The sequence below is a fragment of the Biomphalaria glabrata genome, chromosome 12 (genome assembly GCF_947242115.1).
Source record: "Biomphalaria glabrata chromosome 12, xgBioGlab47.1, whole genome shotgun sequence".
Lineage (NCBI taxonomy): Eukaryota > Metazoa > Mollusca > Gastropoda > Planorbidae > Biomphalaria > Biomphalaria glabrata.
Window position 1 is genome coordinate 475,735 of NC_074722.1, and position 26,621 is coordinate 502,355.

Consider the following 26,621-nt stretch of genomic DNA (forward strand, 5'->3'; position numbering starts at 1 on the left):
TTATCCACGACCCCTTTATCTAAGGCAAAGGAATGCGCCCCGGAGAGGAAACAGTTACGGGTTATAAATCCAACTTGATGAATGCTCAAACTGTAGCAAACTCTGCCGATCCAGAATTGGTTTGATCAGTCACTCCAGATTCTGCCCCGTCTCAAAACGTAACCAAAGCCAGTGACTCACCTGGGCGCATCCATTGTCTTGCGAGACAGAAGGAGCCATATATATATATATATAAATATATATATATATATATATATATATATTATTAAACATTTTGTTATTAGGTTTCCTTTATTTATGATGAAACTGATGTCTTGTTGTTTGTTTTGTTTTACACTTCCTTTCTAAATTCATGTATTTATTTTTTAGAACGTGGGAGAAATCAGAGAGATGAACTAAATAAATATAGAAACAAAAATAACATGAAAGCTTGAGAAAGAAATATAGAAAACTAAAAGATAAAGTAAGAGAGAAAGAGGGAAGAAAAAATACATAAAAGAACGACAGAGAGGTAGAATGAAAGAAAGAAAAAGGAAGAAAGAAAAAGTTTGCTTTTTTTGCTTTGTTCGTGATGTTAGAAAAGAAATGATATGCTGAAAACAACACAGACACACTGCGATATGAAAACCTAGACAGACATTTGTTCACATTTCGTTCTCTTCATGTTTGTTAACTAGACCTTTCAACAAAGCAACGAGTCCTTTTAAATCTATAACAGTTAACAAATCGAACACTTTTTCTGTACTCTAAATAAACCTAAATAAACACACACCTTCCTTCTAAATAAACAAATTCGTCTTTGCATCGATACTCAGCCCCAGATTTGTCGACTTGCGACAAGTTTCGATGTTTTGTGTCTGAATATGTCCAATAACAATACTGAATCTGTATCAGTCTCTGGCAGGGTGTACTTCACAATGGGCGGAGTCATTACATGTACTTTCATATAGACCACAAAGCACTCGATAGATTGGTTGTTCATCCTTACAACTCCACTCGCTATGCATCCTCTAACCTTTATTGTCTTCCTGGCAGCTGTAGGTGAGTTGTTTCAACATAGAATCTAGGTCTAGCGCACATTTAACTACATTTTTAAGTTTTAGGATCATGTGATCAGCTAAAACAGTTGTTGCCTAAAGTAAATTAGAGGAAATACGCCATACGACTATTGAAACACAAATGTAATGTTCTTTAGCAATAAGATATATTTAGGGCCAGTTATTTTATGGTAGGCCTACTGGTAAAAAAAAAAATAGTGTTGTAAAGTTTAGTTTAAAAACAATGTTTCCCAAACTTTTTCCTTAACGGAACAATTTGCACATTACGAGTATTTAACGAAACACTTTGCTTTTTTTTTTTAAAGAGATTAATTCACTTGGTGGCCTACTAGTTAATTATTCCAGTAGTTCAGGAACACCTATTCAGAACCCTAGTGTTCCGCGAAACACAGTTTGGGAAACATTGAATAAAATCATTTATTTATAGCAACTATACGACATAGGTCTAAATTATAAAAAATATATTCACTTTTTTTTAATGTTTCCTATACAGGCCAGATTCACGCATCACCGACTAAGACCTACTGCCCGCTCTACCCTGATGGCACTGACTACCATTCACCGGACAGCCTGAGTTGCAGCATTTTCTACAAGTGTAACTTTGGTGCCTGGGTTCAGTTCGACTGTCCGAGTGGGCTTATCTTTAGGCCAGATCTCAACATTTGTGACTACCCCTCCACTTATGTATGCCGTAAGTCTAAATACAATTGGGGTGAGGGCGGAAGCGTCCCTTGGGTCTGTGTGAGTGTGTCATACGTTGTGGTAAATGGTGGCTAGGTCTAAGTCTCACGCTCTAGCATCCACAGTATTCCATAGTCCCTAACCCTACTTTTATACACAATTTTAATACAAATGAGCACTAAAATAATAGTTATAATAGGCCCTAATAGTGATGAGAATAATAAAAGTAATAGTAATAAATAATAATTATTATAATAATTCACTTTAATGAATCGCTACCATTCAGACCTACCAGACGACAATGAAGTCTAGCCTTCGTCTCCAATGATACGTAACAGATTGTTTGTGTTTCTCGAAAACAAAAGAGCCATAGCTGGCGATATCGAGTTGTGGCTGTTTCTTTCAATGGGCAGTTTTCTCAGCAGCATATGCCTCTCTAGTGACTGATCTTATTCAGTAAGGCCTTGACAAACCCAAATTTTACATTAAATTGAGTCTAATGCATGTTTGAATACTCTGTCTAGTCTAATTGGAAAATGTTTGACCAAGAAATTACTTGAAAGTGTGGTCGATAGCCTATGTAGCTTTCTCCCAGATGCCCCCTCTCCTATATGTCCATATGATCTATCACCAAAGCTCACTGGTTGGGCCCCTATGGTATAGCACGACAGACGCACTAAAAATCGAAATCGAAAAAGGAATATAAACATTTTGCCCCGAATCCCCCAGAGAGCAGAATTCTTAATTTGACAGTTCGGATTGTAACTAACTATAAGAAAATATAGGCTACAGACACAACGTATTCAGGGCTTTAAAAAAAGAAAAACTGTGCGTCTATGAAGCCAAAATTTAAAAAAATAATAAGAAGAATATGAGCCTCTCAATCTCCCGACTTATAAAAGGATAAATTATGCTGCGACGGACGATAATTTAGTTCGAAACATTTCTGCCTTACATAGCATTGATAATTGATACCATAACCCTAACCTATATTTTCTTTATCTTGTTGTAAGTTCTAGATCTATTATTAGATATTTATACCCCGCCCCCCTCCCTCCCCCCCCCCCCCTCCCCCACCTACCCCATAAATAGTAAGGATAAAATCAGTTGTTTTGTTGAGAATTTTTATTTTAAGTCTATAGAAATCTAGATTTAGATCTGGATGTCTAGATTTGATTTATATTCGGCCTTGGCTTTACAGTCGATTTAGATCTATAAACAGTGACAACCGATGAACATTTTCTTGATCAGGCCCCTTGAATTCGAGATCTTCTGTAAGGAAAGATCACATAAAGATCTGGATATAGATCTAGTTCTGCTTTTGGGACAGATACAATTTACTAATTTACTTAATACTTAGAGTTAGATAGGTCTAGATCTAGATATCATATTAGTCATATATCTCTATATTATGTAGATCTGCTAGAATTTCTAGATCTATGAATTTTTTAATGCATGCTTAGAGTTTAGAGGCTACCCTTGACTTTAGCCCTTGTTTAGTTCATAATCATAGTTGTTATGTAATTCAGTAATTGTAAAGGAAAGGGAGAGTCAGAGTGATTCAGGACCAGGATTACCGTCATCATTACGGGCACGACATGGACTTGGCCTAAATTGTGCCGATGTGCCTAAACTCAAAAACTTTGAAAAACTCAAACTTAAGGTTACCCTTATAAATTTAATTTAGATCTAATTTTATAGCTTTTTTTCCTACGATTTCTGAGTTTTCATAGATCTAGTCTAGAGCAACTTCACGAGCAAGACATTCTACTCATTCTAGAGATAGATATATCTTATAAATAATCTTACTTATAAAATATATCATGTTATAACTTATAATACATGATAGATCTAGTCTAGATCCAGGGGCGTAGCTAGGAATTTTCCATCATTTGGAGGACAAAAGCAAAGGGCCTGACCTCTTTGGGGGCCCCTGCATTTTCATAATATTTATATTTAATGTAAAAAAAAACCCAGTCATTTGGGGGCCCAGGGGGATTTTCAAATTCTCCCTCCCCCCCACCTTAGCTACGCCACTGAGATCTAGTTATATAATACTTATAGATCATCACTGTGAAATCATTATGATGATCATATGTCATTATAGTTTTGCTCATTATAGATCCTTATATAAGTCATAATAAGTTTATGTGTCCATAGTTTAGTTAAATTTAGTTAAAGACATTGAAGCTACAGCTTTAAATCAAAGTTAATTAATGCTATTTTAATTTTTTCTTTGTAAGGGACACTTGACAGTTACTTTATAATAGTATAGACCATATAGAAATACTAATTCTAGATGTAAATCTAGATTTTTCTAGTATTAGATGTTCTAGATCTAGACTCTAGTGACCTGTAACTTAAGTAGATCTATATTTGTTCTAGATCATAGACTATGACAGAGGGACAAAGAGATTGATATCTAATAGTAAAAAGCTTCTAGATTTAGTCACAAACTTACCAAAAACCCACTTGAGGCAGAAACTTATAGAGTTGCACTCTATACACATTTAACAACATTGGAAAAGGACAATGACAACCTTAACATAAATGGCCTTGGGTAGAAAATAAAACATATTAAAAGAGCAGCAGAAGAGGTAGTCAGATTTAAGCAGAAGAACAGGAGAATTGGATGGTATGATGACGAATGCAGACATGTTATAGAAGAGAAAAACAATGCTCGGATAATAATGATACAGAGAGAGACCAGAAAAACCAGACAGCTATACAATGAAGCAAGAAAGTTGTTAGAAAAAACGGGAATAGGAAAAATCCAAGATAACACACAGTGAAGACTTTTCAAAAGAGGGCGATGTGCGAGGAATTTACAGGAAAATTAAATATGAAAAGAATGGATTTCAAGCTAGATGTGTGAACAGATATGGTGAGCTCATCGCAGAAAACAGCAGAGTAATTGAGAGATGGGCTGAATATTCAATTCAACTGATGATGGAGACAATGGAGAATATGAACTGCGCCAGGGAGGACCGATCACCTAGTAAACACCCCCAATACTGAATGAATTTTTAGAAATAATTAGAACAATGAAGAACAAAGCGACAGGAGAGGATCAGATTACAGCAGAACTGATTAAATATGAAGGAAAAGACTTACATTCCCTAATACACCGACTGATATTAAGAGTTTGGGAAGAAGAAGTAATACCAACAGAATGGGAAACAGCACTTACAACCCCAATACACAAAAAAAGGATCCAAACTAAAGTGTTGTAATTACAGAGGAATCTCTTTTTTGATTGTAAGGTACAAGATACTAACTAAGCTTATTACTAAGAGACTTGGAAAGTATGCAGAAGAAATCCTTTGTGACTACCAATGTGGTTTCAGACCTAATAGATCCACAACCGATCACATTTTCAGCCTATGATGTATACTTGAGAAATGGTATGATTACAGTATACCAGTACATCAACTCTACATATACTATACAATGGCTTATGGCAGCAAAAAGAAATATCCATATCAAACACTACAGGATTTTGGAATACCCAACAGACAAGACTTATACATATGACATTAAACAACTCAAAAAGTAAAGTCATAATACAGGGAGAACATTCACATGAATTTAGGATTAAACGAGGATCTGACTCTAGAAAAAGTAATAAGGAGTATATAAATAAACACAAGGGGAACAATGACTAACTACTTCAGAAGAGAAAACATAGGTCCCCATCCAAAAGGAACAAAATACAGCCAACCTCTACAATATCTTGCATATGCAGATGACATTGCCTTTTTGGGTAAAGAAACCTCTGACATTGCTAGAGATTTCACACAACTGGAAGAAGCATCTCGACCAGCAGGATTTGAAATAAATGACAACAAAACCAAGTATGTTAAAATGACAAGAGAAAATCAGGCAGAAGAACAAATATATACAAAAAATTTAGAAGAAAAAGTTTGAAAACATGGAAATGTTTAAATATTTAGGAAGCATAATACATTCCAACAATGACCTAATGGCAGAAGTAAAGGCAAGACCAACGGCAGGAAATAGAGCTTTCTAAGTATAAGTAACACATACTTAAATGCAAACTTATATCTAAAATGACAAAGAAAACCATTTACAAAACCATCATCAGACCTGTAGTCACATATGCAAGTGAAACCTGGATGCTGACAAAAAACACAGAAAATCTGCTAGATACTTGGGAAAGAAAAATCCTCAGAAAAATGTATGGTGTCATACATGAGGAAACCGGATGGAGGATTCGCACCAACCAGGAAATATACCAGCTATATGAAGACCCCTCCAAAGTGATGGAAATAAAAGGAAACAGATTATGTTAGACAAGTCATCTTGAAAGAATGCCACAGAACAGAGGAGCAAAGATTGTCCACCGGCAAAAAACAAAAGGTAGACCAAAAGTACAGTGGTTTGATAAAGCAGAGGCAGATCTACAACAGCTAAAAGTCTGGGCATGGAGATGTAAAGCCCAGGATAGATCAGAATGGAGAGATTTCCTAAAGCAGGCCAGGGCTGTAGCGCCACTGGGAAGGATAAATGGATGCAAAGCTGTTTTCTTTTTGCTGTTTTTGCCTGTCTTTTGTGAGGACTTTTCTTGTGGGTCTTTGTCTCACAACTTGCTATTTACAGCTATAGACATTTTATTGCCATTTTATTCTCTATCTCTTCATGTCTATCCCTTATTCAATCTTTTTTTTTTTTTTCATTTTTTAATCTCTGACTCTTAATTTTGTTCTTTTTTTTTGTCCATTCTGTTTTAGCTTCTCTCTCTCATACTGTCTCTCTATATCAATGTTTCTTTATCCATCCATCTTTTCCCAGTGTCTCTTGCTTGTATATCTTTCCTTCTTTCTCTTTCTCTAATGTAAATATTCTCTTGTGTTCAGCTATCTGTCCTGTACCATGTTCATCCACTGGAACTTGTGACGCTGCAAATAAAAAGTGTATCTGCAATACTGGCTACGGTGGGGCTGATTGTAGTACAGGTAGGTCATCATGTTTTTATCATTAGACGGTGCTCAGCATCTCAGTGATTCCCAAAGTGGTCTTTATAGACCCTCACGTGTCTACTCGAATTTCCAAGAGATCTACAAGATTGAGATGTAAAGGGGGTCTACGATAGTGGATCTCATTTATGCAGGCTGTTACCTTAATTTTGATTTCCTACAAATGAAATAACCTCAATCACTCACATGATTAGAACCTTTTATTATTATTATTATTTTAACACAAATGTTATTTTTAATTTTAATAATTTCTTTAAAAAGAATTATTTTGTCTGCTGGTAACTGATATTAAGCATGGCCAACTCTAAAAGGAAATGTAGACAGTGTAGTGTTGATTATTTACATTTCTGCTTCATTTCTTTATTTGCTGAACATACAATGGATGGGCCATTTAGGCAACAAAGTCTTAAGCAATGACACTATGAAACTATCTATATGCTCTAGATGCCGCCACCCTGATGCAATAGATACAGATTTTAAATTTTTTCAAGCACTCAACAATAAAGTTTAGATTAGAAACACAGTGAACAAAATCCTAGCTTTGACATCACAAAGAGGATGATTTATAAATGATTTTCTAGCTTCTTACAGTATCTGGACCTGCCATAGATAATAATAATAATAATAATAATCTTTATTGTCCGTATGGAAATTTGTCTTACAATTTGTGCATTACACCAAACAAAAAACATGGTCACTACTGGATGGTCAGCAAAACACTGCTTTATATAGTTGATGGTTTAGCAAAATGCAATATTAGCGAAACAGGAAGTCTACCAAAAACAGGCAAACAAGTCAAGGTGTCTAAGTGTCAAAAAAGTTTGCGAACCACTAGCCTAACTGTTATATTACAATGATGTTTATTCTAGAGATGTTCACATTAGTTAGTTATGTAGTGATGTTCAAACATCTTTGTAATGTAGTGATGTTCCAAATATTTTTGATGTACTGATATTAATTTTTTTTTTTTGTTTGATGTAGAGATGTTTAATGCTTTTCTAATAACCTTTTTAGATATTGATGAATGCTCAGCTAACACTGACAACTGTGAACAGATTTGTACCAACACAGCTGGCTCATTCACCTGTAGCTGTATTCCTGGTTACACTCTCTCCCCCACTGGCACCTGTGTTGGTAAATATTTCTTGATCTATCTACTAACTCAACCAAGCTTGTAACAATATTTTTTTTTAATAATTATTTGAATCTAGAAAAAAAGATGGCTTTGAAAAATATCTCGCATATTAAATGATACTGGAAAATAAATAACAATAATAAGCCAGATGACACAGAATCATGTTCTTTACTTTGCAGATGAAATCCAAAATAATGGGCAACCATTTTAGTTGGGTGTTAGAAAAGTTTCAGACTGCGGTGGACAAAAGATTGTCCGTACAATTAGATGCCAGAGTTCACTCTCTTTGCTTAAATCAATTTCAAGGAACACAATGAAGTGCTGCTATGAATCTCTAGCAATGGATTTGGTTTAGGGAGGAACAGGACTACAAATAGGCTTTATATTTTGGTTAAACATTTATTACGTTTCTCTTACCAATACAGCCCCTTTTAGTTATACACTACCTTCTTGTGTAGTCTTGTGTAAGTAAATGAAACTGAGAATGTGATGCTATGCTCTAATCTGCTAAGATCTTGGGAAGAAACTCTACTTTTAAATACATCGAAACCATCCAATTTTGCAAATATGGATGCGAAGGATATGCATCTGTTTTTAACATACAATTAAATAAAAATAAGTTCAACATTTCAAAACTTTATTTAGATTTAAAGTTTAAAAAAAAATGTGTAAAAAGAAAAGGTTTAAAGCTGCTAGAGTAAAAATGCTAAATTGTACTGTAACCAGCGTGACAATTCAAGATGCAGATCTAGAGTCAGTGATTTAACAGAAGAAATAAAGTGAGTGGTTAAACTGGAAGAAAATAGTCAATGATTTAAAGGAAGATTTAAGTCAGTGATTTAATTGGAAGAAGTAAAGTCTGTGGTTTAACTCAAAAAAATGTAGTCAATGATTTAACTGGAAGAAATATAGTCAGTGATTAAGCCGCGGAAGAAATGAGTCAGTGATCTAACTAGGATATTTCTCTTGCATGAAGTTGTAGTCACTTCCTATGAAATAATAGGTCTCAGTAATGAGCCTTAAAAAAATAAAACATTAAATAAGCAACAAAAACAATAAGTACAATAGCTAAACAACTGTTTTGTTTGTTTAATGTTGTACATGTTTCGGATGTTCCTTCAGAGTTGAAGATAGTTTACTTCCTAGTCCAAACCTCCTGCAGGACGATGTGGGATGGGAGCCGGCATGGTTTGAACCCGAGACCATCGATAAATCCAAACGACAGTCCAGTGCGCAAACCGCAAGACCAGGCAGCCATCCTGGTCCTGATACCTGATACTTACTAGCCTTTAGCCCAATCTCCAGAAAACAATCAGAGTTGATAAATGTTCTTTTTTTTTCAGATAATGATGAGTGTGCATTAAAAACTGATGGTTGCACTAATGGATGTCTCAACACACCTGGCGGATTCCAATGTGGATGTCCTACTGGATATTCAGTGGATGCTAGTGGAAACTGTGTAGGTCAGTGAGGAAAAAGGATAATATAAAAATATATTGACTTCTACACACAATAGGATATAATTATCTTCTCTTTTGAAGTAGCATCTGTAATTTATAAGATACGATAATAGGCAATTTTTAATTTGGTTAGATCTTTTTTTAGATGTTAATAATTGAATTGTAGAAAATTGTTAATATGTAAATATCACCTTTAAATGTTAAATTTTAGCAGCAAATAGTTACCTGAATGTAATATAGTAACATTAAATGTAATATTATTAGTTGTAAGTACATGGTGTTAAATATCACTATCTCCCCTAGACGTCAACGAATGTACGGCCAAGACAGCCAAGTGCAGTAACATTTGCAATAACACTCCCGGTGGTTATACTTGTGATTGTCCTACTGGATTTAGTCTTGCTTCTGATGGATTCGGTTGTAACAAGGGTAAGTCTTTCTATCTTACTCTGTCTTATTGTCTGTTTCTATCTTACTCTGTCTAATTGGCTGTTTCTGTCTCTCTCACTGTCTTATTGGCTGTTTCTGTCTCTCTCACTCTGTCTTATTGGCTGTTTCTTTCACCTTTGCTATAATTTTCTGTTCTATTAAATTGGCATAACTACTGTTGTGGGAAGGGTGGTCGAGAGGCTAAGTGGGCTTAAACTTGGCTTGGCTTGGCTATCGATGAAGCGGGCTTGAGGTTCAATACCCGACTTGAGCAGAGTTTACTGAGCTCCTAAAGGCAGCGAAAACCTTCTCGCAGATCCCCCCCCCTCCCACTGGTCCACCAATGAGATTGGAACATAGTGCTGTGCTCTGAGCATGCTATAAGCATGAAAGTAGCACTATATAAAAGCTATAATTATTATTGTTATCTATTGCTGAATTTGTATATTCTTTACTTTTAGCTAAATACCAATATATCATTTGAATGTATTGAAAGTCATCTACAAACACTACATAAGATCATTCAGTGTGTAATGACTGATGGTTTAGGGTTGGACAAATGTTGACTTACTGCTGTTACTTAGGCATTGAATTTAAATATGATTGATACATTGGAATAATGATGATCACCATAACCCTTGGCTGAAATCATAAGCTTTCAATTCCAAACAGTTAACAGTTTAAATAGCCATGTATTTTCAATGTCGTACATATCTAATAGTCATGATACAGAGTTGCCTACAAGTACACATTTACCCCTCAAAATACACATTTTTAAGTCTGGGAATTGTGATGTTGCTTGTTCAGGCTGTCTTGAAGTCAACTATGGATGACTGTTGAATTTCAACCAATTACTCTGCAAGCGTTTGGGTGTAATTGTTCGGGTGTATTCTGTGTAGTTGATCAACAATCCAGACAAACAAACACATCAGTTTTAACTAGTGAAGAGATGTAGCCAACGCTGATGAACAACTTCACATATATTTATTCTAATAAAAGGCCACAGTAGAAGTCTCTGTCACTAAACACGTCGTTACCCTGGAGGATTCTATCGCTAACTGATTTTCCGGTCTCTAACCCAACATATCCCAAACGTCACTAGTCCCGTTCAATATGCGTCTTCTATGGTGCGTCGCTAAATAACCAAACTATAAATAAGGTGTCTAACAGAATACACATTTCCATTTTGGCATGTAGGCATCTCTGAATGATATATTTATAAATATATATTGCATCCACATTAAAATGTGCTGCATCTATCAACCTACTTTTGCTGTGTTCTTTGGGTATGCTTAATCAGCCAATCGTTTCTTTTTTTTTTTTGTCCAGTCGGCGGTCCAGTGTGCACACCAACATGTCAAAATGGTGGCACATGTATTTTGAGCCCAACAACCAACCAACCAGTGTGCCAGTGTCAGTTTGGCTTCCTTGGGACAGCTTGTGAAATAAGTTTGTAATTTGACTTATAGCTATTTTGTTGTTGTTTTTTTTTGTTTTGTCTCTACTGATAATGTAACATATCTATTAACAGAGAAGGGGAAGTTAATCAACCTTTTTTTTTTCAACTTTTTAGTTTCCAAATGTAATGTTAGTTTATCTCCCTTTTTCACTTTTTTTGCCTAATTGTTTATTTATAAAGCAGTACAAAATTATAATTGTAGATTTGCAGAAATGTTCAAAGATTGTTTACAACATTTAGTCATGCATAGATCTCTCAAGTTAACTTAAAACTTTATTTTATTAAGAGTTTAGAAATTTCACATTGAATATTGCCAAATACTCTTTAAAATGAAAATGAAACATAAGTTTAATATCAACTTTCGAGTTATTTTAATGACCTATATCATGTATTCAATTCAGTCAATGTGTGTGCCCCTATCAATTGTCAGAATGGAGGAGTCTGTTCCATCGTTGCTGGTCAAGGAATGTGCACATGTCCTCTAGGAACTAGTGGATCCCAGTGCGAGATAGGTAGTATCTAGATCTAGTTGGATATTCATAAATAAACTTAATTATTTGATTTGTGCAATTGCTCGTAAAATTTTATTGATAACTGATTTCTTTATTTAGATCTAGTCTGTTCTGTGTAAATACTACCATTGTAGGACTAAAATAAATATTGGAAGTTTTATAATGGTGTAAATGTGTTTTGAAATTGCTAGACTTTTTATTGCATATCCATAAACATCAAATTTGATCCAGAAAAATTTATTAGTAAATAGAGACTGCAGCTATCTCAGCTTCTAACATTATGAAAAATTTACTGGGGAAAGCTTTAGAAAAAGTAGCTTATGATCAATCCTTGAGTTAATAAGTATTTCTTTTTGAAGCTTAGTGAATAGCAAGATAGAAAAGTTAACAAAGAAACTAAAAACTTGTGTCAATTAAGTACTTTTGTTTGTCTCCAGTTTAGTGTTAACAAAAAATAGTATTCCTTTCAGACCTGCAATCTAAATTGTAGACGATGAAAGGTCACCTGTTTCTATGGTTGACATTTAACGAGGGTTTCTTGTTGTGATCAGTTAAACTACCGACTACCTTTACTTTGCCTTTATATTTATAGGTATCCATTAGTAATAATAATAGTAATGATAATAATAATAATAAAAGTAATAGTAATAAATAATAATTATTATAATAATTTCCTTTAATGAATCGCTACCATTCAGACCTACCAGATGGCACAAAGCCAAGGATAAGTCTAGCCTTTGTGTCAAATATGAAAGTTGGATGGACTCAGGGGCATCCTAAAAATCCATAAATTCTCAGATTTCACTGAGATTTGAACCCATTATTTGGGAAGCCAAGTGCTTTACCACTTGGGCACTATTCCCCACATTTTTTATTGTTTGATTATTTAAATAGTGTGAAATCAACATCTACTTAGGAAAATTAAAATCAATCCTTTTGACATTGAACTAATTATAACCCATAGTTTACATTTGATTGTTTCATTTCAGTGGACCCTAACTTTAACCCATGTCTCATCTCTGGTGTCAATTGTAAGAATGGAGGTAAATGTCTCTCCAACAATGGTGTGGCCACCTGCTACTGTCCAAGTCCATTCATTGGCGCCACATGCGATCAAACAGGTATCATGGTCTTCTGTCATTACTGCATGAAACAGTAAAAATAAGAGGGAAAAAAACATTAACAAGAAAAATGGTAAAAATACATTAAACAAACGAAAAATGATCCTAAATCAGGTATAAAACAAACACTAAATGTTGAAAAAAAATCTAACTTAAACCAGCTGTAAAATATATCTTACATGTATATCTATAAAAAAAAATATTTTTTTTTACTCGGGTGATATAATATTTTTGTTGTTTGTGTTGTCTTTTATTGTTACTAACTAGTTCTGGATAATTATTCCTAAAGAAAAAGGAGACTCATTTAGATGGTAGACTCTGGTTGGTTTTACTAGAAGTCTTAAAACTTTTAGTTAAAACACCAGTCTTGTTATATGTATATTATTGTATTTACCTTTACCTATCCCTTAGCCTGTTGGATCGTTGGGGCACTAAGCAAGACTTGTTGACCGTCTTTCTACATTCCTCCCTGTCTTTTGCCTTGTTTAAAACCTCTATCAATGGTCCATTCTTTTATGTTGTCCTCCCATCGCTTTCTGTCTGCCTTTTCTTCTTTTTCCTGGTACTGTTCCCTGAAGGAAGGTCTTTGCGAGCCCAGTGGATCTTGTAATATGGCCATATATTTTAAGCTTGCATTTCTTTACAATAGCAGGTCATCATAGGGTCCGATCGCTGCAGTAACCCTGTCTCTAATCTCTTGGTTTGTGATGCTGTCTTTGAAAGTGATGCCTAGGATCCTTCTGTAGCATCTCAATTCCATTGCTAGGATCCTCCTCTCTAGCTCTATTATTGTATAGTAAAGCTAAAACTGTGGTATAAAATTTTAAGATACATTTTTTTTTTGGTTTTAATAACTTTAAAATTCCTACTTAATTACGATAAAATTTTGATGTAGTCTTTTGGTAAATTGAAATTTCGCTAAACATGGCTACAAAATGTATAACTTGTCAAGATGCCAATGGCTAAGCCTAAGAGATTTTCAATGACTGCTAGTGTTTAGAAATATTATTGAGTGTAGCTCAAGTCTTAAGTTGATTATATAAAGGTAATTTGTTTTCATAGGTACTGCTACACCACCTGACACATGCAACCCAAATATTCTTTGTCAGAATGGTGGACGCTGTATTCAGGTCAACAACGCTCCAACCTGCTTCTGTCCCCAAGGATATGGAGGACTGTACTGTGAACAAGGTTAGTTGAGGTTATCTTGACTTCTTCTTCTTCTTCTTCTTCTTCTTCTTCTTCTTCTTCTTCTAGCCAGCTTTATTGCTGCTGAGCTGTGAGCTCTTTTGCAGACTGTGCCAAGGAAAAAAAAGTGTAATGTTTTCTAGGTTATCTTGACACATTGTTCAATTTCATGTTACTTTTACTATATGCTACTTTAGACCAGTTAGTGTTATTTGTAATTCCCTTTATATGCTAACAGACATATTATTTTGACATAACAATAGAAGTTTACTTATGTTATAAAATATAGACGTGACTTCAATAAAGAAGAGAATTACACCTACGGGTGTTCCTAGGTCAATCTAGTCATGGCAGAATTTAAGTCATTGGTTTTCCTGGCTGGCTAAGGCAACCCGTTCCATGCTCTAATAGCACTAGGGAAGAAGGAGCATTTGTAAAAATTTGTCCTAGCATATGGAACTAGGAATGTGCCTTTATCTTTGTGTCTTTCTGAGTATTTTATTAGGTTTTGGTTTTGTATTTGAAGAATACATATTAGGGTAGGGATAATATAGTAATGCTACAGAATAGGCAAACAGTGCCAATCCTACCCGTCAACAAAATCTGTACACTGAGAGATGACATAGACTACCTTGTGTTATCAAGAATAAACTTTTTGCTTCAATTCTACTTAACTCTTACCCCCGTTATTACAAGTTACTATTTGCTGTGATATTTGCAGATAAGCTCTGAACTCAAGTAGAACTCATGAAAGGCTTAGAATACATTTTCACAAGAGACTCAATCATGCTCCTGACATAACACACTCATATGCAGAACATTAAAAATTAAACTAACAAATAATATGTGTTACACTAGGACATAATTTATAAATAATAACGTCATAGCTTTTATAATATATTTAGATACACACAGGGATTCAAAAAATAAGTTTTCCATATCCAAACTCAAATAGTTTATTTTGTCCATGTTCCTTAGGCATATGAAACTGATAGTCTGTATCAGTCAGGAAAACCAATGACTAATTTCTTGATACAGTGTAGAATGTCCAAGTAAAAAAGAAAATTAGATTAACATTTGTATACGCAATTGATCTGCTTTTTTTGTATAAAAGAGGGTCTGAAAGATATTGGATAAATCTTGTTATAGAAATAAAATGATTGACCATATTTCTTAAAGCTTTGAACCCTTGCTGCTACACCAACTGTCAAAATGGTGGTCAGTGTGCTTACTCCAGTGGCTACTTGACTTGCCAGTGTCCAGATGGCTTTACAGGACCCAGGTGTGAGCAAGGTCAGTATGAGGACTAATAAGAGACTTTAGTGGACTCAAGGTATAAAATCTAGACAAAAAGAAAGAAAGTATACTTCCACTCTTCATGCCTTGACCACTTCAGTTTTAATTACTCTCTCTTAGTTTTGCAGATGCAAAAAAAAAAGGATATAATGTTTTATTTTTCTTTTTTTTGGTAGTGTAATAAAATCTAAAAAATCAGCAAATAAATGGAGAAAAGTATTGGAAATTTGTTCAGAATCCATACAATTTTATTTGGCTTTTAAAAGCACTAAAATATCAGGTTTTTCATTGATTGATTTAAAAAGTCTTATTAGGGGTTTTATACATTTGACTGATTTATTGAAGGCAAGATAATGAGAAGCCAAAAAGGATTTGACTTTTGATAAAAAATCATATTCTTTCTTTGACAATTGATATATTTTACACTACAGTTTGTGAAAAGTATAAGGAATCAATATTTACACAAAATAAGTATAATATCAATTTCCAAAAAAAAAAAAATGATGTGTGGGAATAGGCCTTACTCCCATCATCAAGACAGTTTTCCCATGACACACATAGTTACTTCTTTGTGCTATAAGTTATTAACTCTTTGTAGAACGGACAAGTGGTTATACATGTCATTGTGATATTGGGTTATTATTGTAGATGAATTTTTTTTTAAATCTAATTTTAATCCTTCTTCATTGATTTGTTTAGTAACCGCCTGCCTTGGCTACACCTGTCAGAATGGTGGTCGCTGTGTTCTGAATGGAGGCAGTCCAACATGTGATTGTCCTAGTGGTTTCACTGGAGCCAAGTGTGAACAATGTAAGCTCAGAACTAGTCATTATGCTTTATCGGTTGTCGTTCTTATGTTTACTTGTAACTCGTCTGCAAGAATGTGTTCACGATGTTGTGTAGTCATTCAGTGTATTAAAGCCATTCTTAGCGGACATGGTTTTCGACTCTGTTATTGTTATGTTCATAACAGTTGATTTTATAATATGTCAGGCACGACATGGCCTAAATTGTGCCGATGTGCTTAAAATCAACTATAATATGTTCTGTAATTAAATAAAATATTTTTAAAGCATTAGTACTTATCAAAGTTTGAATTATTGTTCTATAAACTCAGTTATCAATATATTAATGATTGTAATTAACTTTAAATGTAATAAATACAACTACAATAATTACCCAGTCTTTAGTTACCAGTCAAATAGAGAAAATGTTAAGTTTTTTGTTGTTTTTTTCAGCTGACCCATGCGGTTTAGTTACTTGTCTTAATAATGGAACATGCAATCTTGGTAGCCAAGGACAGTTGACTTGTGTATGTCCAACAGGGTACACTGGAGATTTCTGTGAGATTAGTAAGTTTCTTGAGTTACATCTAAAGTTTGAACATAAACTACACAAGTGTACTTAATATTATAATCCTTAACTTAATTATAATAATGGTTAGCTGCCTGGTCATGTGATATGCTCTTTGGACTGTCATCATTATGTTCCTGAATTGGACCCTCTCTGCTGCCCTACAGGAGGTTTAGTAGTAATAATCCTCATTTCTTAAATTTCCAAAATGATTGAAATGAACAATGTAAATGCTTCTAAAAACTCAAAACAGATTATGACTTAAGACATATGTATTTGGATCATGGGAAAGATTGATAACATCAATTTTTTAAACTATGTTTTCATTATTTTGTGAATTTATTACAACTGAAGTTGTAATGTTTATATTCTGGCTTACAACAGTCCTACATTAATCTGTCTTGTATAAGATTATGACTTAAGATATATGTATATATAGATATGTGTCTATGAGCATTTTGATGCTGCTTACACACTTCCCCCTAATGTTTAATAGTTAAAGGGAGATTATAAGCTTTACAGATGGTAGTTCAAAAGAGAAGATAAATATGTCTTATGCATTTCATGTGTCAATCTAGTCATGCATGTTAATCATTGACTTGTCTGCTAAGTCATTGATTCTCCTAGTGGATTCAGGCAAGCCATTCCATGCTCTAATGGCACTAGGGAAGAAGGAGCATTTGTAAAAATTTGTCCTAGCATATGGAATAATATTTATATTTTAGTTTTGGATAATTCAAACTGTGCCTAAATCAGCCTGGAATACAATTGACTTAGCAGAGTTTAAGTCTCTACTTAACATGCTCTACTAGATTAGCTCATGGATGCACATAGGACATAATTATCTTTGTTTTTGAAGTAACATCTGTAACTGATAAGATAACGAGATAATATAAGATTGTCTTTCAGGGTTGAGGGATCAAATCAAACTATGCTTTTGTGTGAAATTAAATGTAAAGCTTATTCCCTTTTATATCTTTGTAAATATTAGTACAATATAGGATTCAATAGCGAGTCATATTGATGTTTTGAACAACTTGAAATGAAAATAAACATTATGCTAGACAAAACATGCATCTAGTTCTTTGGTGCTATAGAGCAACTGATATCTTCTTATTCTTTATCAGAATAAAAGACCACTTTAATATTGGTGTGGAGGTGCGGTGGCTGAGCGGTAAAGCGCTTGGCTTCCGAACCGGAGACCGGGGTTCGAATCCTTGTGAACACTGGGATTTTTAATTTCGGGATCTTCGGGCGCCTCTGAGTCCACCCAGCTCTAATGGGTACCTGACATTTGTTGGGGAAAAGTAAAGGCGGTTGGTCGTTGTGCTGGCCACATGACACCCTAGTTAACCGTAGGCCACAGAAACAGATGATCATCTGCCCTATAGGCCACAAGGTCTGAAAGGGGAACTTTACTTTTCTTTACTTTGTAATATTGATGTAATAGAGGTGTACCACCAGTGAGATAGTCATGGAGTAATATTTTTTTTTATTTGGAGCATGGGAAAGATTGATAACATCCATTTTTTAAAACTTTGTTTTCATTATTTTGTGAATTTATTGCAGCCTAAGTTGTAATGTTCATATTCTGGCTTTACAACAGTCCTACATCTAGTAAAAATATAACATTCATCTGTCTTGTATCAGGCCTACATCTAGCATACCTTTAGCATTCATCTGGCTTTTAAATTTCAGAAATGGACATAAATCTTTTAATTCTATAATTTATAGCATTGGAGGCGTGTCAAAATCCTGCATTTTGGTGTATTAGACCAAGCCATCTAGTTTGCATGCTGCTATTTAAAAAAAGAAAAGTAAAAGTTCCCATTTTGGAGCATGTGTTTTTAGGGCAGATGATGTAAAGGTCATCTGTTTCTGTGGCCAACGTTTTCCTCTACTAATGTCAGGTACCCATAAGAACTGGGTGGACTCAGAGGCAACCCTTAAGTTCCTAAAATTAAAAATGTTAGTCTTCACCAGGATTTGAACCACAGACTTCCGGTTCAGAAGCCAAGCACTTTACCACTCAGCCACCGTGCCTCGCTGTAAAAAGAAATTAATGAATATTTAACAGATTTAGTATAGTTTAATTTATGGCTTTATGTACTAGTCTTTTTTTTTCCCTCTATATAGAAGTGGATTGCAGCTCACTACATTGTATGAATGGTGGTGTGTGCAGCGTACTAAACAATAAGGCTGTTTGTGATTGTCCAGTTGGTACCCAGGGAGACTACTGTGAGCGACGTAAGTATTAGTAGCCATTTATCCACTTAGAGTGGCTTATCTTTAAACAGAACGGCTTATCTTTAAACAGAACAGCTTATCTTTAGCAGAACGGCTTATCTTTAAACAGAACGGCTTATCTTTCAACAGAATGGCTTATCTTTCAACAGAACGGCTTATCTTTCAACAGAACGGCTTATCTTTCAACAGAACGGCTTATCTTTAAACAGAACGGTTTATCTTTAAACAGAACGGCTTATCTTTAAACAGAATGGCTTATCTTTAAACAGAACGGCTTATCTTTAAACAGCTTGACTTCTTCATTGACCCAAAAATACTTCAATCTAAAATGGCTGACATCTTTCCTTCTGTAATGAACACTAGAAGACAATATTTTTTGTATATCTATTTCTAATTCTAATATTGTTTGAAATAAACTTCTTTATAAGATAAATAATAATAAGTAAATGACAATACGATGGTCAGTTTTATCCATTATAATTGATTACTATTATAGCTTTTATATAGCGCTACTTTCATGCTTACAGCATGCTCAGAGCGCTTTTGGTCCAAGCTCATTTGTGGGGGGAGGGGGTATCTAGGAGTTGGTTTTCCGTGCTGCCTTTAGGCGCTCAGTAAACACAACTCTGCCCGAGTCGGGTGTCGAACCTCGAGCCCCCTTCTAGGTAGCCAAGCCAAGTTCAAGCGCACTTGGCCCCTCGACCGCGCTTCCCACAACTACTTCTGTCAACCATTAGCCAGGGTTGACTCTGCATCTCTCTGCTTCTGTATGTGGCATGGTAGTAACTGGTCAGTGGGTCACAAGGGACTAGTAGACTAGATAAAGACTCTGAATCTTTTACTTTAAAATAACATTTGATTTGAGAAGTTTTCTGAAGAGATGAAAATAAAATATGTTATTAATTGTGAACTTTTATATTGAACCTTTACATTGATGTATTTACTCGACTTAATGCATTGAATTCGTTCATTGAGCATATTCAATACAAAAGGTACTTAGGTAAATAACAAATGAACTAATGCTTCTGGCTTTTTGAAAAGAAACAGTTGCTATGTTGCTATAGTTACAAGTATGAAGGTAACATACATTATTAGACTTGAGTGTGAGAGTTTATAATTTTCTTATGACAATCTTAATTCAGTTGGGTTTTCCTATTTCAGGAGACAATTGCGGACTGAACAACTATCCTTGTCAGAATGGTGGTGAATGTTCTGATACTGACCAAGGCTATCTGTGCAGTTGTCCTTTTGGCTGGACAGGACCTACTTGTGGAGAGATCAGTTAGTATTTTTATGTACGGTAGCTTCCTGTATATGGCTCCTTCTGTCTCGGAAGACAATGGATGCGCCCAAATGAGTCACTGGTTTTGGTTTGGTGCAGAATCTGGGTTTACTAATGAAGCCAATTCTGGGGCAGAAGCTTCCTGTACCTTGTTTTGATATATAGTTGATTGGTTTGATATATGCCTCCATTAGTAAGATATATGACTTCTTGTGTAACATATATGGCTTATTTAGGCAAATTAATACTTACTTGACCTACTCTTTTCAGAGGGAGGATCAATCTAGTTCTTTTGTTCCCATAATGGCCGGTGCATAATGTCTTAAATGATACTAAGTAGTTGTGGGGTAACAGCAATTTGCTTTAGCAAAACCTCTTTTTTTTGTGGTCTGGTATCTTTATCCAGCTTTCTATCAAGATGATTTTTCAAGACCACCCATAAAGTGATCTGGCATTTTCAGTTTTGATCATCCTCTAGGGCCCCAAAGGCTCGAAAGTGAAATACAGTCTTTCATTATCAAACTCCATTTGAGTGAGGCCTTGAGAGGCTCAAATCTCACTTGCAAATGCCCTGGACAGAAACAATGCTGTTTTGCGTTGTGCATAAATGTCACCATACAGGTCGAGATTTATTGGTTTCCCAGACCTGTAGAGATTTAGGTCTTTATCTTATAGCATTGTACCACAAAAAATGTGTTCTTCAGTTGTTGTTTTTATGTTCACTATGCCCTAGAAGTGACTAGCAGTTAAGTTTTGGACTTCATCATATGTCTGTTTTCCGAAGAATATATGCAGAAGCCCTTTTACTTTCAATCTTTCATTTCAAGACTTGGATAGTGTGGATTTTGACTGAGTTTTCTTATAGCATTGTACCACAAAAAATGTGTTCTTCAGTTGTTGTTTTTATGTTCACTATGCCCTAGAAGTGACTAGCAGTTAAGTTTTGGACTTCACCATATGTCTGTTTTCCGAAGAATATATGCAGAAGCCCTTTTACTTTCAATCTTTCATTTCAAGACTTGGATAGTGTGGATTTTGACTGAGTTTTCTTGTCTTTGATGTGTACTGTATGCCACAATCTTGTTGATGCATGACACCATATTTAAAGAATCTTAGTTATTCCTGTGATGCTATTCTTGGCACTTAATTAATGACATAAATTAAAAACAGAACTCTGTTAGAAATATTTTAAGCTTTTTTTTATTTTTGCATTTTGTTGGACATTTATGACACTATTTATCTCTAGACACTTCCATTTAGGGACATGTAACAACAGTTTGGTTCAATGTGAGAATGGTGGCACCTGTGTGGACACACCTAATGGAGTTGATTGTAGTTGTAAGTCTGGATTTACTGGCACATACTGTGAGACTATCCTGGGTAAGTTGAATGTCTTGATTTAATTGGGGCTTCTGTGAGACCATTAGGGATAAAGTTGAAAGTTTAGATTTACTAGGGGCTATTGTGAGACTATCTTTGGTAAGTTGAAAGTCTTGATTTACAAAGGGGGGGGGGGGGGGCTTCTGTAAGACTATCTTGAGAAAGTTGAAAGTCTTTTAAAATATGTTTATTAATCTAACACTTGTATTAGACAATCAGTTTAAATAGTTTTTTTGTAATTAATTTTGTACTTTATTTAATCTGACATTTAGGGGATTCTTTAAATTTGGGTGTGTTTTTTTTCACAATATCACCACCTTCATATCCCTGTACAAAAAAGGTGTCAAATCAGACTGCACCAATTACCATCAGTGGCAGGGAGAATCCTTGCCAGAATACTCCTTGACAGATTGACCAACTCCATAGTAAGCAGAGTGCTTTCTGAAAGTCAGTGTGCTTCACAAGCTGGCAGAGGCAAATCATCATCCTTAATCTTCAGAATCTATGAATTTACCATTATTGTTATATTAAAATTAGACTTTGCTTAATTTAATGGCATTAAGTCTTGAATAAATTTAAATATTTATAGTAATCACAATTTTGATATTTAGGTCTATTTGATAAATTAAGACCAAACTGATATTTAATCATTTGATAATAAAAGTAATATTTAGAAAAGGCTGCAAAATTGCTTTAATCTCTATTTACAAACTTTTTAGAAAATTGGATGCTGATGCATTGGCTCCTGCTTCATTTTCATTATAATAGATTTAGATCAGACTTATAAGAAATAAATGCTGAGATCCATGTAGGACTTATTATTTTTGACTTTATTTGACTTTATGGTATAACAGCCTCTTCTAATTCAAAATGGTTATCTGGTCATGTGGTATCATCTTCTTTTTTGAAGTAACGTCTGTATTATATAAGCATATATTAAACATAAATGAATAACAGCACCAGGGACCAAGTTTTTAAGAGAGAAAGTAGTGAATTAAAATGCTACGAAAATAAGGGCATGCGCCGACCGAGGCTCGAACCTGTGACACTGGATTCGACACCACCGCCTAGCGATAACGCACCAAGCGAAACTAGCCTCTAGACCATCGGAATGTCCATTTACGTTTATGTATTATATAAGATAAGAAGAAGATATTTGTGCTGTATTGTGATCTTGATGGTCCAGGGTTCAAACCCTGCCTGCTGCCATCCCCTGCATTCCATCTTGAGGTTTGGACTAGGATGTAATAAATAATCTTCAAATCAGAAGGAACATCCTAAATGCGTAAAACAAAAAAAAAGCTGAAATCTTGTTTTGTAATTATATTTTTTATTCTTAATAAATCTTCTAATTTTTGGAAACTGTCTTTTTTTATAGATGACTATGATTTTTCCCCATCTATTTTAGATGATTGTGGTGGCTGTCAGAATGGAGGTGAATGTAAAGTCGCTGAAGTGTTCTCCATAGATTCTACTGTGAAGTCTTGTGCATGCCCTTCAGGCTTTACTGGTGCACTTTGTGAGACTATATCAGGTAAGGAAATCATCAGCTCTAGTTTTACTTTATAGAGCCAGAAGTGGAGATGATATGTTTTAGGGTATTTTGAAATGTAGGTAAAACTTTTACATGAGAAAGGTTACAAAATAGCTTTTAGTTTTCAAAATCCCCTTTTTTTTTTTACAATAATAGCTTGCAACCTCTTTATGGCTGGCAGTGTAAAACTGGAAGTTGTACAGGTATTTCGAAAACGGCTCTAGTGATTTTAGAAATTTGACAGTTTACTTATATCTTTGGGAAAAAATACTACCTAATTGGTCACACAGCGAAAGCACTGGTTTGACTTAGAACTGTTCAAATTATAATCATCTTAAAATTAAATTTTGTTTTGTCTTTTTTTTTAACAATGGCATCATGGCACTTGACTCAGGTGTTTCTTTGTATTCAGTAAAAAAGCTGAATAAATAAACAGAGGTTCTTCAACATTTGGCGCAGACATGAATTTCCAGCCCACATGCCCTATAAAATCATTAGCTGGACTGTCAATAGAAGAACGTTTGCAAAGATTTACAAGAAATAATTACAATTATCATCTCGATGAACGTTTACAAAGATTTACAAGAAATAATTACAATTATCATCTCGAAGAACGTTTGCAAAGATTTACAAGAAATAATTACAATTATCATCTCGAAGAACGTTTGCAAAGATTTACAAGAAATAATTACAATTATCATCTATCGATTTTTTTAAATACAACTTATTTTTTTTGTTACCGAATAAAAAAAAAACTTTTTTGGTCTAGGCCTCATGAGAGCTATATGGATTTGAGAAAGGTTTAAATCCGAATTTGTATAAAGACAAGAGTGTTGTGAACCCATTTACGCAATACCTGCTGATTGATCAGTATTTTATTTCTAATTGGTCGACAGACTGCACTATCCCATGTGACCCTAACTTAGGCAGAGGTGAAAGATATCAGATGTTGGTCTTCCCTGACGTCACCTCACCAAAGCATGCCTATGTGTGTAGACAAGGGCTTCTTCAACGAGTTGAGATCTGCCCCAATTCTAGGTGAGTCCTTCCATTAGATTTGCAAGACACTAGTGTAAAGTACCCTTACGAATAGATTGGACATACTGGCCTGTACTTACCATCTCTATTTTTATGTGAATATATTAAACAAGAAGGACAACTGAATTTCCTAGTCTTAAGTTTGTTAAGATATTGAAGACAGTAATAGCTGCATACCAATGATTATCTACTTATTCAACAATATAAAAATAGCATTTTAAATGCTAAATGGCTCTGAATGCTAAAATAATAGTTAGCAGATGTGCGTTGTTTTTTTAAATCATTGCATTGTGGGAATGAATTTTTAACTTCATATGTGTTCTTTATCACACACACACAAAATGAAATAAGATTCAAATATTATCTATTTTTGGGTGTTACTTTATAATTTTACCAGACCTAACAAAACGTGAAATAAATTTGATTTTGTATTTTCGCTAATGAAGAAATAAGCTAACCTAGAATACTTATTAAAGATCACTAGTTGAATTAGTCAAGCATAATGTGTAGCTAGTTTAGGTCACTAGTTGTAGCTAGTTTAGGTCACTAGTTGAATTAGTCAAGCATAATGTGTAGCTAGTTTAGGTCACTAGTTGTAGCTAGTTTAGGTCACTATAGTTGTAGCTAGTTTAGGTCACTATAGTTGTAGCTAGTTTAGGTCACTAGTTGTAGCTAGTTTAGGTCACTATAGTTGTAGCTAGTTTAGGTCACTAGTTGTAGCTAGTTTAGGTCACTAGTTGTAGCTAGTTTAGGTCACTAGTTGTAGCTAGTTTAGATCACTAGTTGTTGCTAGTTTAGGTCACTAGTTGTAGCTAGTTTAGGTCACTAGTTGTAGCTAGTTTAGGTCACTAGTTGAATTAGTCAAGAAACTGTTTTAAATGTTTCTTTCCCCTAGGTACAACATTTACACCACGTCCTGTCTGACTGACGAACAAATGTTACAAGCCACACAGACTTGCCAAGATAACTACTACCCTTAAAGTCAATCCAGGATTCATTTATGAAATGTTTAGAAAATCAATATTTAACAACAAATAAAAGTCAAAATTTTACAATTTTATCCATTTCTGAATGTCTTCAAACTTTTATTATTCAAGAAGGTCTTATTTTCTACCAGAACTTACATTCATCTTCAGAACCTTTGCAGATTTTGTTTCCTATACCATCATGTTAGCACATAGAATGCATTTTTCAATCAGTTCAAGCAGAAGAGATTAGAAAACAAATATACTTAATATTTAGCTTAAATATAGTTTTACAATTAAAAAGTTTATTATCTGGAAACATTTACAATTAAACTATTTATTATCTGGAAACATTTACAATTAAACTATTTATTATCTGGAAACACTAAGGAAAGAGTTGTCACATTTTTCTCTTTAGAATTTGATTCTATATTAAACTCATGAATTAGCTCATCATCAGACACAAGATGTAGTTCAAGATAGTTCAACTTTACATAGCAGATACATGATGTAGACCACCTTATATAGCAGATACTAGATGTAGTCCATTTCACCTGATAGATACAAGATGTAGACCACCTTATATAGCAGATACTATATGTAGTCCATTTCACCTGATAGATACAAGATGTAGACCAGCTTATATAGCAGATACTAGATGTAGTCCATTTCACCTGATAGATACAAGATGTAGACCACCTTACATAACAGATGCTAGATGCAGATAGCCATCACAAATCAAACATAAAAACAAACTGTGATAAAATAAAATCTCGTGGTACTTCTATGTACGGTACTTAACAGATAAAGCTTATTTAATAGAAGTGTCTGAAAAAAAATATGAATAACAAAGTCACAAAGATGTTCAGAGAGATTCAATCACACAATCATCTAAATCTTTCATTTGTGAAGATTCAATCACAGGGTTAGTTAAAACTCTCCTCTAACATGGACACAACTGTGGTACATATTTTCCAAGACTCACATGCATCATGGGTAATAAATATTGGAAGAGGATGATAAAATACCTCTACTATCTACTAGAGTTGTTAAACAAAATATATCCAAATATAAAAGGTAGTGACCCAGCTGAAGAATTATCAAACATTAAATAATTAACGTACTGCATACAAGTCTACCATATATCTAGCATTGCCAACATCACCTTCACCTGTCCCTTATTCAGTAAAACCTTTGGGGCATCACACATGATCTGTAGACCGTCGTTCTCCATTTCTCTCTGTTATTATGCCTTGACTATAATCTCTTTCAACGACAGGACCGTTTATACTTCGATGTTGTCTTTCCATCGCTTCCTGTCTGCCTTTTTTTCCTGGTACTGTTCCCTAAAGGAAGGTCTCTCTGCGAGCCCTGAAGATCTTGTGATATGCCATAAAAATTTGAGTTTTATTTAATTATTTTCTTTGACAATCTCCTCCTTTGTGATGCGGTCTTTGTATGTAATGTACGTGCGGGAGGATCTAAG

The 26,621-nt window shown here is 34.5% G+C and overlaps 1 protein-coding gene across 1 annotated transcript; it reads left to right on the forward strand.

Moving 5' to 3' along the window:
- Nucleotides 1-884: 884 nt before the first annotated feature.
- LOC106070468 (fibropellin-1) lies at nt 885-25,238 on the forward strand. Its single transcript, XM_056007053.1, has 19 exons — nt 885-1,041; nt 1,552-1,749; nt 6,617-6,715; nt 7,751-7,870; nt 9,215-9,334; nt 9,635-9,760; nt 11,090-11,209; nt 11,621-11,731; nt 12,721-12,852; nt 13,915-14,043; nt 15,220-15,333; nt 16,036-16,146; nt 16,575-16,688; nt 18,826-18,936; nt 20,098-20,217; nt 21,479-21,598; nt 23,007-23,132; nt 24,029-24,170; nt 25,066-25,238. Exons 1-19 carry the CDS (start codon nt 1,002-1,004, stop codon nt 25,148-25,150), a joined length of 2,238 nt encoding a protein of 745 aa, XP_055863028.1. The 5' UTR covers nt 885-1,001; the 3' UTR covers nt 25,151-25,238.
- The last annotated feature ends 1,383 nt before the right edge of the window (nt 25,239-26,621 follow it).

Coding starts and splice junctions, on each gene's coding strand:
- LOC106070468 (XM_056007053.1), top strand. CDS start 1,002: ATGCATCCTCTAACCTTTATTGTCTTCCTGGCAGCTGTAG. Junction 6,716..7,750: donor TGGGGCTGATTGTAGTACAG/GTAGGTCATCAT, acceptor TAACCTTTTTAG/ATATTGATGAATGCTCAGCT. Junction 15,334..16,035: donor AGGACCCAGGTGTGAGCAAG/GTCAGTATGAGG, acceptor TGATTTGTTTAG/TAACCGCCTGCCTTGGCTAC.